General features: G+C 36.4%; 1 protein-coding gene across 1 annotated transcript in view; it reads left to right on the forward strand.

The window, feature by feature from the left end:
• LOC149553767 (Inositol monophosphatase family protein) overlaps window positions 1-18,036 on the forward strand; it is a 60,407-nt gene that overhangs the window by 21,749 nt on the left and 20,622 nt on the right. Inside the window, exons 4-8 of the mRNA XM_089789125.1 lie at window positions 3,213-3,454; window positions 13,898-13,957; window positions 16,931-17,343; window positions 17,573-17,651; window positions 17,756-17,806. Coding sequence (XP_089645251.1) covers window positions 3,213-3,454; window positions 13,898-13,957; window positions 16,931-17,343; window positions 17,573-17,651; window positions 17,756-17,806 — 845 coding nt within the window. The remainder of the gene's footprint in view (window positions 1-3,212; window positions 3,455-13,897; window positions 13,958-16,930; window positions 17,344-17,572; window positions 17,652-17,755; window positions 17,807-18,036) is intronic.

Genomic DNA, 18,036 nt, shown 5'->3' on the forward strand with positions numbered 1-18,036 from the left:
TCACAGGGTTCTAGTATAGTTTCCTTCTTCGCGATGCTTTTGGTTCGTGCTTGTTATATTGTATTGCCAGTCTGTGTTTATATGGAGGTTTTGGAAATTTTGAAGAGGTTCCTAAAAGTGCCGTTGAATGACAAGTATCGAGTGCTGGTTACCAGTTTCCAGCCCGATAAAAGACAAATACATTGAAGTCCCAGTCTGTGTTTATATGGAGGTTTTGGAAATTTTGAAGAGGTTCCTAAAAGTGCCGTTGAATGAGAAGTATTGAGTGCTGGTTACCAGTTGCCAGCCTGATAAAAGACAAATAAATTGAAGTCTACCACGTAGGTGTTTTCTGGCATTCATGGGTCCAAAACACATTCAAACAAAGTCTATGTCAAAGTCAGGTTGTTTTGAAATCGACAATCAATATCAGCCGTGCAATTATCAGGTTGTTTATTAAAACTTTTGACAATCAATATCGACTGTGTAATTTTTCGGGTTGTTTATTTGCTAAAACTTCTTAATGCTTGGAAGATACTACCACTTGCCATGTTGTGGGGTTGATGGCAGTTGTTAGTTATACTTCTGAACGGAAGTTTACATTCTAATAATTGTTTTAGTTTTTTTTGAATGTTGGTATCGGGAAACAATAGCTTGAATGCAATTGTAACAGAGTCACTGCTGTGAAAGAAACATATGAGAAGTTCTGAAGAAGTTTATTTTCTAATAGTTGTTTTAGTTTTTTTTGAATGCTGGTATCGGGAAACAAGAGCTGGAATGCAATTGTAACAGAGTCACTGCTGTGAAAGAAACATATGAGAAGTTCTGAAGATAAGAGCAGACTTATGCTGTAAGTAATATATTCAGTATCTAAAACATTGAAGGGAACATAAGTCTTCATTTATTTTCAGTTTTAAACACATAAATATTGGATACTTCAATATTTTAAAGAGTTTAATGGTCAGATATACAGAGAAAATATCAGTTTTCAGATTCTGATATGCAGAGAGTATTGTGTGATTTGACTGGGAACTAAATTATTTCATCTGAGAGGCTTTAATCACAGTTTGAAAGTGCTACAATACGTATTGTCTGGGCACTACATTTTCAGTGATTTTGTAGTGCAGCAAACATACAGGCTCCGTGTTTTCTAAAGATGCTTACATATCAGTTATTTACGTTCAGTTGGTTCAGTTTAAATACCATTAGAACATCTTTGTTTTGAAAGCATTACTTATTTCATTTTAAAGATCATCATTCTGAAATGTATGCGTGTTCAACTGAATGAACTTAAGTTCTAATCCTTTAGAGCTGAACCGTTTCATTATTTCAAAGCATTGATAAGTTGAGTGGGTTGGAGCCTTGAACATTACGGAGCTAGTATTCTTATAATGTATTTGAAATAATTTCGAGTTTGTGCTCACACAAAATTGTATAAGTTGATGCTTATGGTGTTGAAGATTTGAAGCTCTTAAGAAGAGAGGGGTTTGTTGATTCCTAAGGGTTGAAGCTCTTAACATTGTAATTGTTTTCAGATTCGTGAGGCTGGATTAGGACAGTAAATCCTAGCAGCATTTCTCACCTTGGTTTTCTCCCACATTTGGTTTCCACATCACATTCTTGTGCACTGCTCCTTGTGTCTCATTGCTTGTTTTCTTTGTACTTCTCATGTGCTTTATATTAATCAAGTCAACTTGAAGTAAATACATAAAGTTGGAATTAAGTTGAGAAATTAAATTAAAGTTCATTGGCTACTTATTCACACCCATCTCTTATTAGCGAATCTGTGTTCTACAAGAACATGCTCAGCAAATGTTGATTTCATAGTTTCACCTATACTAATCAGCACGATCCAACTCTTAACTCTAACCTCTGATTTTTCCCCTATCAATGAGTTGTCCTGATTAGAACATGCTCAGCCAATGTTGATTTCATAGTTTCACCATTGCTAATCAACATGATCCAACTCTCAACTTCAACCTCTGAATTTTTTCCTTTCATTGAGTTGTGCGGATTTCTTCTCAAATTTGATTCAATCTTCATTAATTTACCCATTGCTTAACCTTTCTTAAGCCAACCTGCAATCTGAAATTGGAGGTGGGAGGTGAACTTCTTCTATGGTGGTGATCAAATGTATCTTGGTTTGGTTCATGATGGAGCCCAAAGGGAGGTTAGAATCTGATTCACCCATGGTGTCAAGCGCCCCAAGGAAGCACCCCAAGGAAGGTTGGAATCCGACCTGCCCTTGGGCTCAAGTCCAAGGTAATGTTCATTCCATTCTCAAATTGCACTTGAGATGACTTTCATGCACTTCCATTCAATTTCATATCAGAATTGGTTTGGTCTTTTGAGAAGACAAAGATTTGATCTTTTGAGATGGGTCAGGTGCAATGGTATCCCATGGTTGTGAAGCTAACCAAGAGGTGTAAATGATAATTGTTGTAGTTGAAAAGATGGAACTATTATTGACAAGGGTTTCAGTGTATTGCTTTTACTGGTTAATAATATAGTTTGAGCATAATATTTTTGAGTCAGGATTTCATGGAAAGAGGCCATGAACCATCCCACACTTTATGCATTTGATGAACTAATCAACACTTAAAAAGTTAGCTTATAAAAGGTGTTTAAATCATACTGCATGCTTCTCCAGCATTAATTACTAAAGAAAAATAACCCCAGTTGAATTCCCATCTTGAGAATATTTAAGTCCAGACATAACATAATTTTATCAGACATCACACCCTCTTTATCAAGTTCTATTCTGGTGGTAGGATATTGCAATTTACATTATGAGTTGATGGAAACGTTTATGGCAGCATGAATGCTACCTAGAAAGATTTATGGTAACATTTATGGCATAATAAATGCATCCTAAAAGGCTGCGTGTTTGCCAACTGTTGTTTCTGTAACTTGTAAAAACTTTTAAAATGTATGCTCCTGGAATTTTTATTTCACTAGTAGGCCTTCTCTTCAGTAAAACGACAGTCTAGTCTCAGTACATTTTTCTTTTAGTTTAGGTTCTTTACAATTTCCTTTTTAAAACTGGATTTCATGATAATTTTACAGTAACTTTGTGGGAAGCTTGTTTCTAGCAAATTTTTGGTGTACCTTATCATTAACTAACTGGTATGAATTGAACAAAATGTGCACTATATATATGTTTGGCTTTGGTGGGAATAAGAATAAAAGATATGATGGTTGCTGACGATCTAATCTTTTGGTTGCTATTTTAGAGCTAGGCAGGTTATTCCCCTCTATTCCTCTAGTGGCTGAAGAAGATTCTAGCCAGTTGCGATTGGACCTTGAAAATTTTCAACAAAATGATTCTTCTGATTCCCTTGTTGAGGCAGTAATGAATGCTGTTACCAATTCTCAGAGTGTCCAAGGTGAACAGCTGAATTACAAGCAGATCCTAAAAGCTATTGATAGAGGCGGGAAAGTAACGACTTCAGAAGAAAAGTCTGGTACATATTGGGTGGGTGATGTGTGAGGAAACTCAAAGAGTTATCTTGTTAGTTCTCAATGCAGAGTGTTCTAACTGTTAAAGAACTTCTGGAGAAATTTATTTGGTAGCAATTCTTTATGCTTTAATTGTCTCTTTTTATTGACTAACAAGATAAAATTTCATGTCTTTAACAAAGGAATAAGTATGGCTTAGTTCCTACAGTAATATCTTCTGTTTGTAATTGATTTGTATTCACATTTTTAGACAGTTTCCACATAATTTCTTTTTCTGCAGATATCTATATGTAAATTTAAGGTTCTTAAGTAACCTAGTTCACTGAATGGAGTTATGCAAATCATTTTTTGGTGCAAATAAAGGCTCCACACCATCTTGTCGCTTAAATTTTCTCATCAAATTCTATCTATTTGAGGGGATCTGGAGTTAACTGCTCTAGATCATTGAGGTCTGGCAAATATATACCGAAAGAAAGAGTAAAAGTTAAAATTGACTTTCAACCTACTTGTTCAAGTGATATAATAATAACTAACAATTTTCTTGAATTCTTATATTTGTGTAAAGGTAATTGCTTAGATGATTGCAAAAATAAATTTACAATATATATAGGCAATTACAAATCAATGTTTCCATAGGAAACAATCGTAAACATAAGTCTAAAATTTAAACTATCTAAAATAACTGAACTAAATTGAAAGCTACTTAAAAAAAACAAATGACTATTAAATAATAAATTATAATAAAGATACTCTAATACCCTCCCTTAATGGTCACTCTATCAACTACACCAAGTTGTCTCGTAAATCTTACAAACTCGTCAAGGCTTAGAGAATTGGTAAGAATGTCTGTGTCATGTCCCCAATTTCTGCCCTTCCTTAGTGACAACATTTTCTAGCAGGGTTGGTCTATTATCTGGTTCCCATAGGCTAGTAGAGTGTGGAGGGAACCAACCCAGGGGCTTTGAGAGTCATGCATGAGCTTCCCAAGTAGTTTGGAGCAGTAGACAACAGTTTCCTACAATTTAGGAGGGATTCCTAATTTGTAGGGATTGACTAGGAGTGGTCTAGGAGGCATTTGGAGACCTCGGCAAACGTTTTGGAGACTTAGAGTGCATCTCCTATTGTTTAGGAGGCATTCCTTTTTTTAAGGAGGAACTCCCAGTTCAGTGACAGTTCTCTCAGAGGTGCACATAGTAGGGGAGAGTCATTGGGACTCAATTTTGGTTGATTGGGGCTGTCTCCTACTTTTTAGGAGCATCCCTAGATTTTAGGGATGGACTGCCAGTTGACCCATCTTGTTCGGCATCAGTCACAAACAGGTGACAAGGTCAGATTCATGTTTGATTGGTCATTTTGGGCCTTTTGGGACCATTTGGGAAATATTTCCTAAGTTGGTGATTAAATAAATTAAAATAAGGTTAATAATATAACCATTTTGGAGTAATAAAGGGATTCTGGCTTTAGTTGATCAGGTACACCTATGTGTTATAGCTCGTTGGAAAGGTCTCGAATTATTATACATGATTTTTACTATTTGTAGACTTTTTAGTGCCTTCAGCTATGCAATTTTAATAAAGTAATGTTTTTCCTATAGAGTGGACGACTTTAATTGGGAAAATGTTATTTTATTATATTTTATTTAAAGGGCAAAGTGTAATTTCCCTTTAGGGTTCGATTTACAGCTGGAAGGGGATATAAGGAGATGGAGACCTAATTTCTTATTATCTTTTGCATATTGAAAAACTTATTTTTGTGAATTGGCTCTGAGAGAGCAATTCTTCATCTAGGACGCAAACCCTAGGTTCTGGATTGGTTGAGACGTAGTCCTCAGTGGTTATTGGCATTGGATTCTTTAGACAATGTGCATTGCTATCAGGGATAGAGTATGCCATTCTTTATTGTGGATTCAGGTTGCAGATTTATGGTTTCAGCATTGCAGATTGATTCTTTCAGCTGGGACGTGATCCTTGCAGTCTTAGGGCCGCCATTCGCAGCAGGTACACCCCACGTGGAATATAGGGAATGCTTGTATTCAGCCTCAGATGTATCCTTGATTCATGTTCATTATTCACCATCCAGTTTGGCATTATTGTTGGATGTAAGCTCCTTGGAATTGTATTGGATTTATTATTTGGCTTTATAAATCAAAAATCTGCCTGGTACGATTTATAGCAATTCTGATTTGGCTCTATGCTCTTATTTATTTTCAGCCTCCTTTCATGTTTATTGTTCATTATTCATTACTATTGTGAAAACTATCAAAAAACACAAAACAAAAACAAAACCTTCTGCAACTTATGTCTATTCTCAAAGACCATCAAAGAAATCACAGGAAAATATAGTTTATTAATTTAAAAACTACAACAGATCAGCAAGGGCATCCATCAGGGATCTTTCAGTCTATAGTCTGATCTTTAGTTGGAACATGCTGCAACTGTAATTATCCATCATCTATAAGCTTGTGGATGAAATGACAATAAAGCTCAACATGTTTGGTGGGCTTATGGAAGATAGGACTTTTGGCAAGTTTTAGCACCCCTTGATTGTCACAATACAAGGTTGAAGGACCTGCTTGAGTATTTGCATGTTAGAAAGCATCCTTTGAAGCGAAATTGTCTCACAAGCTGTTCCTCAATATTTTTCTTTCATTGAGGAAAGAGCTATTGCTTGCTAGCTCTTGCTGGTTTATGTGATTGCAAATGTGCCCAAGATGAAGACCCCAAAAGTAGACTTTCTGTCATCAATAGAACTTGCCCAACCAGAGTTTGTAAAACCAATAAGCCTAGGATCTTTTTTTCTACTGTATAGAATGTTTAATATTTTGTACATCCCCTTCGCTGCTCAGAACCTCCGTATGGCACCGGATTATCTTGCCTCCATATGTCACTCCTTGCCTATTCTTGTACGACCTACGAAACTTTCCTAAACAATCGATACCACCATGCACAAACAACACAAACCACCCTTATACGACCAACACAAGCCTTGCACCATACAACCTTCATTTCATTGGACATAGACAATGCACTCCTCCAGATGTAGACATGACACCTCCAAATGTAGACAAGGCACACCTTCAAACTTAGACATGGGGGCGGATGTAGATGTAGGCATGGACGTGGACACAAACATGGGCACAGACGTGGGTGTTGACACGAGCATGGACATGGACTCGGACTTGGCCAAGACAAGGAACTTAATGCTATCAAGTTATGGTAGATCCAGATACGATGTTTGATAAATTGTTCAGCTATAATGGAGATAATCACACATAGGAACAATTATAGAATTTCACACAAAATATATCCGTGATTACAATAATTGAGATTCACAAGCAGAATAGGGTGAGGAATGATTCGCACTGAAAGTGCAATGCCAGAGTAGGGAGGATCTTGCACCTCCAAAACAAAAGACAACGTTGGACTTCCAACTGAAGTTTGTAAATACAATTAAGATATCAAATTCACCATACCTATAACTATGCTAAACTCGACCTTATAAATGGGCCCAGAGAAACTTCCTAAAGGGTTATAAATGGGCCGACACAACAAACATTAAACTAATTAATAAAATAAAAGGGACTTGAAAGATTTTTTATTAAAGTCGGGACCATATAATCAATAAATTTTAATTAAATTATTTAATTATATGAGGGACATTACAATCCTCCTTGTGTAGAGATTGCTTGCCCTCAAGAAATTGCAAATTCAATCTTGGAAATCCTTCTAGGGGGGTGCTTGAATCTTGTCTAAAGATTGCCTCTATCTTCTTCACTGAAATCTCCCTTGGGCCTCTATTTGACATCCTTCTTACCGCAACCTTTTTGTTGTCCACCTCAAATGAAAACTCCCTTCTTGAAACCCTGTGTGTACTAGTTGAGGGTCTCCATCCATTGGCTTCCCAATACGACATTTGTATCATTGAGATTTATCACAAAGAAATCACATGTCGCTGTTTAGTTTCCCATAGTAATGTTGAGTTGTGGAATCACATGAGTGCAGGGTAGTAAAGTTTCTACGACCACCTTGACTTCAAATCCCTAATGCCTTACCATGTGCAAGGCCCTCTTAGTGACAAGTGATGAATTGCTGAAATTGAGTGTGGCCCCATTATTAAGCATGATTGTGACTTTCTCTCCATGAAGTGTGCCAGAAACTTGAAATGTGCTACATCAAGAGGTTAGAAAAGTGTTGCAATGGAGCCTTCCCTTTGTACAAGTGTGACAATCCTCTCTGCATGATTAATCTCTTCCTCTTTGGGTACTTCACTTTCTTCTTCACCATTAGGTACAACCTCAATATGGTGAATCTTCCTTTTACCAATCCAATGATGGGCCAATTCCCAAGGCTCTTTGCAAATGAAAAAAAGATTCCTCCTTTGGAGCGCTTGACAAGTGGCCTCATCCATTAGAGGCTTCTTTTGAAATGGTTCCTTGTCCCTATCCTTCTGTGGGAGAGGTGTTTGAGAATATGATTCCTAGGGGATGAGGCAGCCATGTTACATGCCTTCTTATATTCTCAATGAGCATGTTGGGATTGAAACCTTTGGTGAAACCCATGAGGGGTTCCATCAATCCATCCATGAAACATGTCGGCGATCAATGTTAACAACCCCTCAATTTCTGAAAAATAAATGTCCATTGGTCTGGTCTGCTTTAGTTGTTCTAACTCCTTGAAGTCAAGCTCTGGATTCTTCCCATCAAAGTGGTCTTTTAATTTCTCCATGAAATCTGCATATTAAGTGACTCAATTGTGACCAAGGGTGACCATCCTCTGGTGCCATCATTCATGAGAAACTCTTTTCAGGTGAAATGTTGCAAACTTGATTGCCTATCCTATAGGCATTGGGTTGAGTTAGAAGTAGGTATCCACTTTCTGTACCCATACTTACATTGATGTTTCCTTGGACCCATTGAATGATGATTATTTTATCTTGCCAATCTTCCACTTGATGTCATCGTTGTAATGACCACATCTCTTGGAATACCTCATTCGTAAGCCCACATAATCCTTGAAGGATAGTTTTGCTCCAAATCCGACATCAAACCATGCCTGAAATGATATTACATCTCCAAGAATGTAGGTTGTTCATGATGTTGTTCAATCCTTGAGGAAATGTTGACATCATAGGGCCTGTGTGGGAATGCTTTGTATAAGGCGTCTTATTGACAAAATTATCATAGTGCCCATTGTTACTTCCATTTGTCCTTCCTTCTACCAAAAGTTGAAGGGTTTCACCAATTTGTTGTTGTCCTTTACCAAGGTCTTACTAAGTTGTTGTACCTTCACCAAAGTCTGGCTGAGTTGTTGTCCTCTTGTTAGTTGTCGTAGCAATGTCATCATCTCAGTGCTTGATTCCTCCATCCTGTCTACTAATTGGGATCTTGTTTGCATCCAACGTTACCCAACAGGTTGGCAAGATCACCTACTTTGATACCACTATAATGTCTTGTACGACCCCTTCGCTGCTCAGATTCTTTGTACGACACGTCGTTGTCTTACCTTTGTATGACACCCCTTGCCTATTCCCAAACAACCTATGAAAATTCCCCAAACAATCAATACCACCTTGCACAGACAATACAAAATCACTCCCTTATCACCAAAGCAAGCTCTTTACTGTACAAGCTCGCTTTTACTGGACGTAGACAAGGCACACCTTCGGACTTCGACATGACAATCCTCTAGACATGGATAAGGCACACCTCCAAATGTAGATGCAAACACAGACACACATGAAACTAGACGTAGTTGTGGGTGCAAACACAGACGCAAACATGGGCATAGATATATTTGAAAAATTGCTCAGTCATAATGGATATAATTGCACAAAGGGACAATTATAGAATTCTGAACAAAATACATTTGTGATTATAGTAATTGAGATAAACTAGCAGAGTAGGGTGAGTGATGGTTCCCACTAAAACTTCAAAGTGCTAGAGTAGCGAGGATCTTGCACCTCAAAAATGGTAGACAACATTGAACTTCTAATCGGAGTTCGCAAATACAATTAAAATATTCAGTTGACCATACCTACAACTCTACTCTGGTAACAATATGAAACCGGGATGCACACTCCATTACCAATTTTGGACGAGGCAAGGTAGGAGGGAAGGCTGCCGCATGTACAATTCTGCTTTTGAAGATTTTCTTTGCCATGAGGAATTGCCCTTTCTTCAATCTGTCCTTTAACTGGATCATGTTCACTGTACCAATATTGGTGTCACTTATTTGCCTCACTTTCGAGAAGAAGGTGGTCTTAGGCATCATGTCTTCCTTGTCCTTTTTGGTTTTTGTTCCCTTTGGGTTCTTGCTTGCACTAACATCTACCATCCTAAACACTTATTTCTGCACTTTCGTTCTAAATGATATGGACTACAGTTATCGATCTCTAACCTTCTTTCTATCGATGAAATCTAGCTTATTTCTGCCTCGCCAAGTCCTATCATGAAATCTACACTTATCTCTCCAAACCTCAACCTATCAATGGGATGATGAAGTGGTGGATGATGAATGCAAGAAGAATATAAGGGAAACAAACCAAGCAAGAACAAGGAGTGGAATCCGCCTTAAAACCAATCTTCACCTCTAAAATGAATAGAATTTTACCTTAATTTTGTCTTTACCAATAATTGGGCCCCTTTTGAATTTGGATCAGATCTTTAGAAATTTCAAGCCTCCTTGCAAATAATGATGCCCTAGCAAAAATTAGAATTTTGACCTCCTTGAAACCGCCCAAATTTGCCAAAAAATCAGACCTTGGATCATGTATCTCCTTTACAAAATAAAATTGCGCAAATCTAGGGCAGAAATTCGGAGCCTTTGGAACAAAATCAGACTTCAAGAAATCGCCCAAGCAAGAGAAAAATTCCAGATCTGCTCCCAAATCACTTAGGGCAGAAATTTGCCCAAATTGGAAGAAGGAGAATGGTGCCAAGCAAGGAAAAATCTGCTCCAACAAGAAAATCGTCTAGGCTGGAAATTGCCTCTCCAAGAAAAATCGCCCAACACATGAGGAGGAAGGTGGAATGAGGGAATGAAAGAGGTGGGATCCCCTCTTATACCAGATTTCCATGTCTCTCCAAGCTGGCCGACTCACCCTAGAGGAGAACAAAATTAAATTAGCATCCTTACTAATGGCCCAGATTTAAATGCCATGCTAAAATTACTTAGCTTAAAGTGAAATTAACCCAATCAATTGCCGGTTGTGACCAAAAATTGTAAAATAAAATGAGGAAAGCCTAGGAGATGCCAAATTTTTCATTTAAAGACGTTTTAGCAATTAAAATATCATTAAAATCGGATTTAGCAAGCTAAAATCGATTTTCAATTCGAATTTACCAATTTCTTTTGAACCTTTAAAAATCTTCTAGGCAATATTTCAACCAATTTACTGAGATTTTGCAATTTAATCCTCTTTCAATTTTGCAACGCAATTTTAATTTTCTAACCAAACTTAATCACTTTCTAGCATCCAAAATCAATTTTTCCATTTTAATTTCACTATCAAAATTTTTCTATCTTCACCAAAAGAATTTAAGATTTTCCAAAACAATTAAATCTGAAAATTTTCGTTTTGAAAATTTTCAAGTCTATACAATTATTTCAGATTTCCAAAATCCATTTAAGTCCAAAAGTTTGCAAACTTATCCTGCCGAATATTGTTTTAACCATCGAAAAAAATATTGTTTTTGAAATTCGTTCGGCCTAAAGATAAAATTACATGTTTTGGAAAATCAAGTTAAAACCGGGTGAAGAAGGAAATCCAACTACATCCCTCCTGGCTTGAAGGCGTCCAAAGTGTAAAATTTTCAAATCAAAACTTTTGGACAACTCCAAAATAAATTTGCCCAGGCAATCGAAAAAGGGGGTCTCCAAAATTTTGGGGCGATGGTGTGAAAACCTCACAAGAAGTTCCTAGAACAACGGTATCAAGACACCAAAACTCAGAGGTAGTCAACATGCAATGTTTCCATGAGTTGTAGTCGTGTCCATTGAACTCTTGAGCTCAGCTTTTGTAAAAACATGGGCAGAGGTTGAGGAAATATAGACGCACTGGACACACACAAAACCTTGCGAAAAAATACAACCTGATACTCACAACAAGAAACCCTTGAATTTCAGAGGATCAAAAAGGGGAATCACAGTTTTCACTATTTTCTTATGAAAAAATTCGAAATAAGAAACAAATTACTGTTCAGGTACCATGTAAAGGTAAATTGATGTATGATTATGAAAACAAAGTTAAAATATGTAGGGAATTACAAGACATTGTTTCTACAAGAAACAATTGTTAACATAAATCTAAAATCGAAATTATCTAAATAATAAACTGAACTGAAAGCTTCAAAAAACAACTAAATAACCATTAAAAACAAATTATATACTCTAATAAATTGTACGCTAGCATGAGTGGAAGATCCACTTGGATACTAGTCAAAAGGCTTTGATTTCCCTTTCTTGAGATGGAACAAGATTCACCATTTGGAGTATAAGGGAGAATGAATAACACCCTGGCATAGAAACCTAATTGACAATACTTTTGAACCATTAAAAAATTGACTTATAATAGGCACAATCCATTTTGTCACGAGATCTAAATTGGATTGGAAATTTTCATTATTGAAGTCAAGGTGTGGTAGCGATGCAATCAACAAGAAGACATTGGATCGTGGGGAATTTGATCCACAACGATGAATCTAAGCACATGGCAAGCGAATGATATAGACAATGACACATGTCATGTGGTAGAGTATAGAGATTATTGCTATACTATGTTCCCTCGAGTTTCCGGGATGGGGACGGTAGGGAACAGAGGGACGGGTTTCTGGGACGGCAATTTTTTTTGCCGATTTTGGGGACGGGGGGGACAGCAATCGTTTAAATTTTTTTGTGTGTTTAAAAATTGGGGACGGATGCAAGTCCCCAATGAAGTACTCGGGACAGGGACATCCCCGTCCTCGAAAGACTGGCTTTTTTAAGGGGACGTGTCCGCGGGGAACATAGTTGCTATATCTTCTAGAAGAAATAAGATTTTTCTTATGCCTACATGACCTCAGCTCCTTATTGAATTCCTGAATTACCCAGAATTCTCTTGGCGTGCCCTCTTGCCAAGAAAGACTCCTCACATTGGATACTGACCCCAAGCTAATGTTTTCTATAAATGGTTAATGCTTGTTAGATAATGGCCGAGGAAAATGTCAATTTGGTGTGCAAAACCCTCCTTTTCGAATGCCACATGGGAGCTTCTTTCTATTTGCCTTACATATTGTTCGAATAATGCATCCTTGGATTTTGGGCTCATGTTTAAATGCTAGAGTAGATCTAACCTGCCAGTCCACTTAGACCTGGCATCTGATTCTTTTCTTTATGACATTTTTATTAGCCTAGTTTGTGGAATTAGGTTTATGCACTGACAAAGTTGCATATTATGGAGGGATCTACTGTGTTTCTCAAATAAAGTGTGCATATGCTGGCCTTTCCCTATGCTAAATCTAGTTAATATGATTGTCTGCTGATGGGTTTACTTTTACCCATGGTCACAACATATTGTCTATCTCATCATAATTTGAGGCATAGTTCAAATGTGAATAACCATGGTATTATACGATGGTTCACATTTTCCAAACTTTATTCCAGTGTTGAAACTTGAAAATGATGCTTTCAAGCACTTAGAATGTGATAATTCAAGGGCGAAGGGGCAGGAAGCTTCAGAATATACTTCCAGGGTATCAATGACAGTTTAACTATTGAACATTTAAACTTGAATGTGATGAATTATTTGTTCCATGGCATATGCAATATGTTTAAGGCTCACTGACCATCCTTATATCTCAGAGACCATCACTGCCATCACGAGCTTTAGTAGGCAAATGTTTCCTAATTTAAGGCTATTTATGCTCTCTAGACTCCGAGAAAGTGCTATAAAACGCTGAAATGGCACTTGGTTCAATGCCTCTATATTGCACTTGCAGAAACAATATTCCAAAGCTTGCAAAGTCCTTGGCATGTCTCTTTTATATCAGTTGCAGATAATAGTTCATTGCATTAATAATAACATATCATGCATCAATCTTTTAGATGGTAAGATATGCGTTCATCTGTCTGTCTGTTCCCTATATCTATGTATTGTTGTAGTGCTGATTGTCTCTGATAATGTGTCATATTTGATGGTGTATATTCAATAGTCAATTTTGTTTGCATGGCTTTCTGGCATACAAAAGTTCAACAGTATGCATTTTGCATCCCACTGTGGCCTGATACAGTGATATCACTTTTTCTGTTTCCTAGCAAAATCAATTGCATATGATTTGAAAAATGATTATCTCTAATAATTGGTAAGGCAGTCCTTTACATCAATCCAATATTTGTGACTGGGATGATGAATAACAACTAGAAGATATCACAAATTGTAATATACCTATAATATATCTACTAATTAAAAAATGTATGTTGTGCAGGTGCTTGATCCTATCGATGGAACCCGAGGTTTTGTAAAGGGTGGTAAGGCTTTATATGTGGTAATTTGTCAGCTTCAAGTTCTGTATTTCATAGGCTTACATTATGTAGAAATAAGATAATTGCACGTATCATTTTTTATGTGCTCCAAGGAGAAGTATTCAGTATCTGTTGAATAGCTTATCCATAGAGTAATTTCATTTTACTAGCATTTCAAGCATTTCCCATTCTTTAAATTTTTCTATTTGCATGATTAATTTTGGACACATGAATATATTTTTCTATTTGCATGCATGCACACACAGAAAGGTATGCATGCATACTCATGCACTATGCTCACTTGATCACATTTCCAATATATTTCATATGACATTTAGTATTTAGTAATTATTATTAAAAGCTTTTGGAAAGGCCCAGCCTTACATTGAAACTAAATTCCTCAACATGTTCTGGGGCCTAAGGGTACAGTCCATCATCATGGGAGGAGAAATGATTGATGAAGAGCGATATAACTATTTGTTGCATGAATGTTTTCAGCAGAAACTCTAGTTCTCCCAGCCGTTTTGCTAATCATAGCACATTCCTTAAGGGTGTCGTGGATACCCTCAATACTATTTTCCTTGATGCAGACGAGGAAGGAGCTACTCAACTGCCCAAAGCCAAAACATTTAGTGAAGCACTATAGTGTATCAGAAGGGGAAAAATAGTGAAGGAATTCACCTCTTTCAACAGCATAAATTAAACCATAATGCTTCAATTTCAACTTTGAAATTCTGGAATGTCTCTCAAAATTTATTACGTCAAGCAAAACTGTTTTACAAATTTAATTGTAATATTAGACAATTATTAATTCAAGTTTCCAAAGACAGTTGCAACCAAAAATAACTTATGCCGATTGATGCATACAGCCTTCAGGAAAACCCTATCAATAACAACATTTTCACAAAATGTCAAGATGCACTACTACTAGAAGCATTTCAAGATGCCAGTTCAGGACAAAAAAATGTTCAAAAATTGTATGCTCGACTTAACACATGATTACATTTGATCTTAATTTTTGAAAGACAAGGCAATCAAAACCATAGGTGTGATGGGTAGAGGAGACACTTGCAAGGGGCCTTGGAGCTCCAGCATTAAAGAGAGTTGGAGAAACATGTGGAAACCCCCTCTGTGACATCAATGCATAAGTCCTAATAGCAGATTCAATATCATTTTTGTGAATTCCCATAGATACTCTCATCAACGTATGCTAAGGCCTTTCCACAACAAATCTATCCAATTTGAAAAAAAATGATCTCTCCAGAGTCTTGAAGCCAAAGATATACTACTTCACTGTCTAAACGAACAGCATTCTGGAGGCACATAATCAGCGTTTGAGTCACAGCTTATAGTGCGAAAAAGACCAAAGGTAAAAATTATGGAAAAAAAGAGTATGATCTATAACTACTTATAATGGCTTAGCATCATCAGCACTGGTTTAACAGGCTTCAGATAAAAACCATTTACGTTTACCTTTGTTGGTTTTGTAGATCACAGTACCAATAATGGACCTTAAAGTGTGATATAAAACATCAATTTAACTGAATGCACAGTCTTCACCAGAATACCAATTAAGTTTTAAAGACACTGGAGATATATGTCTATTGTTCTCAAAATTTGTGAAACAAACATAAGATTGCCAAATAGGCTGATTTATAGCTTTGAGGATTTCCATTTTTCAACCATACTATTCAAAACTTTAATGAAATATCATGACATTTTTAACAAAAGTTTCGTCCACTACAGAATTTATAGATTATGCAAGGAAAATGTGAACAGTACCTTGATGATGATATTGTAACATCATCTGCCATTGAAGGGGCCAACTGACCAGATCTCATGTCTATGCGGGCATACATGTCCTTGCATAGACGATTCAACAAACATTTTGCAAAACACTGCAAATATGCACCCAATGCGTCTCTCTCTCTCTCTCTCTCTCTCTATATATATATATATATATATATATATATATATATATATATCTATATATATATATATATATATATATATATATATATATATATATATATATATATATGAGATGCACTGAGCACCGCAACCGCGATGAATATTTCAAAATTTTCAGCAAAAATACATATGAAAATATCAAGAATTTGATGTTTTCTACAATTTACAGGGTAATGGACTAGTTTATGATAAGTTAAAGCAGTCTGATACATTCGAGGTCCATTTAACTGCTCTACCATGCATGTATGCAATATGTGGCATCCATTCTAATCTGTCTGGTTAATCTTCTGCTGTGTGCCATTCTAATCTCAGTTTTTTAATTGGCATCACAGTAGCTGAAATGTATTTCAAAGGCATCTGCTTGAAAGGTTATCACTGTCTAGGAATTGGAGATGAGCACTTATATAAAAGCTTTGTTGCCACATTGAGTAAGAGTATGCATGACGTGAAAGCAAAGATAAGGCATATTCACTGTTGAACAAATGCCATATACCTTTATTTTTCATTTGTGAGAATATGTTTTCTCCAAACTTGTTGATTGAAAAATCAAATAAACCTTAAGGAAAAATACCACTGCCAATCATAACATAGGCAAACACAGCAATTTTTTTAAAAATTTATAGCGAAATTGTTATAGACCATGGGTTAAAAAGTTTCTGCACAATTGTCAAGAATAGATTAATTGCGAACAGCATTATGAAAACAGTAGTCTCCGCCTATAGATAGGCGGAACTAATAATAAATCCAACAGTGTTGAAAATGAAAAATGCTTAAACATAGTTAGAAGCCTTAACTTTTTTCTTTGGCTATGGTCAGTTGCTACTGGATATTTGAATAACAGATGCACACATTTTGGTGTACTGTATAATGGTGTTTTAATCGAATTGTTAAAAAACATTGATAAATGCTTCCCAGAGAATTTTCATCTCAGAAATAGAATTTGTTGTGTTTTCTGCATATGCGTATTCAGCAATAATACCTGGAGATTTTCTTGTTCTTAGCCAAGGGAGCAATGGAATTTGTAGGTTGGATTAGCTCTCGTGGTTGAAGGCATGCCTACTTTGGGAGTTATGGGTTGTCCAAATTGGGATGCTGAAAGCACATATATTGTACAGAATTTAGCTAAAGAAATCAGAAATAAAGATGAGTTGGAAGATTTTATTGTACCTGGGATCATTATGGCTGCATATTATGGCTGTGGAACATGGATAAACAAATTTCCTTGTAACACAAGAAATGTGGCTCTAGATGGAAGCAACAATGGATGGTCAAGATGCATAGTGGACACATGCGATTCATTCCAGGCTGCACGGTTCTGTATTGCTGATCGTGAAACATGGGAACTCCTTCCACTGTCAAAAAACATAGCAGCTGATGTTGTTTCTGTAGATGGTGCCAAGAGCTGGAACCCAACTATTGTGCCGATATGTTGCGGAAGGTATTTTCTCTCCTTTTGATTACATGTAGCAATCATAATTTTTACAGGGACTATCCAAATAAAAATATATCTGTCATCGATATACAACTAAGATGATTCTAGCCAATCCTTTGTTTTCTTGTTTGAATAATGGGGATTATAAGTGATTTCTCTATAAAATTGTTTATTAAATTGGTAATAACCTTTGCATTGTACTAGAAAGAATGCTTATAATTAAAGTCCTTGCCAGCCTTTGTAAGTATATGATGGTTGCTGCTGGGAGAGCTTCAGTTTTTCTGCTTCAAGTCACAAAACAGTCTTCTGTGAAGGTTAGCCTTAAAGTGTTAGTATAATCTATTTTCCAATTAAAAGAATTTGTACTACATGATTGGATGTTGATTTAATATCTAAATTTACTTCTGATGACATGTAGGTGTGGGACCATGCAGTCGGTATAATCTGCGTTCTTGAGGCTGGGGGAGAGGTATGTGATGTCAATTCTGTTCTATTGTATTGATTTTATGAGATGAGATCAGTTTAGTATAATAAAGGCCCATTGAACATAAAATAAAATTGTGATCTTGCAACTCGCTTAGAGATAAAATAAATAGATCGAAATCTATAAGAGTACCAAATTGCATTTTGAAAGCAGTAAGTCTTTATTTGTTTAGTTTACTTTTCCAGTTAAAAAAGAACAGCAATTTAATGGAGTGA

Source organism: Cupressus sempervirens, chromosome 6 (genome assembly GCF_028749045.1).
Source record: "Cupressus sempervirens isolate cs-2001-9-10 chromosome 6, ASM2874904v1, whole genome shotgun sequence".
Taxonomy (NCBI): Eukaryota; Viridiplantae; Streptophyta; class Pinopsida; order Cupressales; family Cupressaceae; genus Cupressus; species Cupressus sempervirens.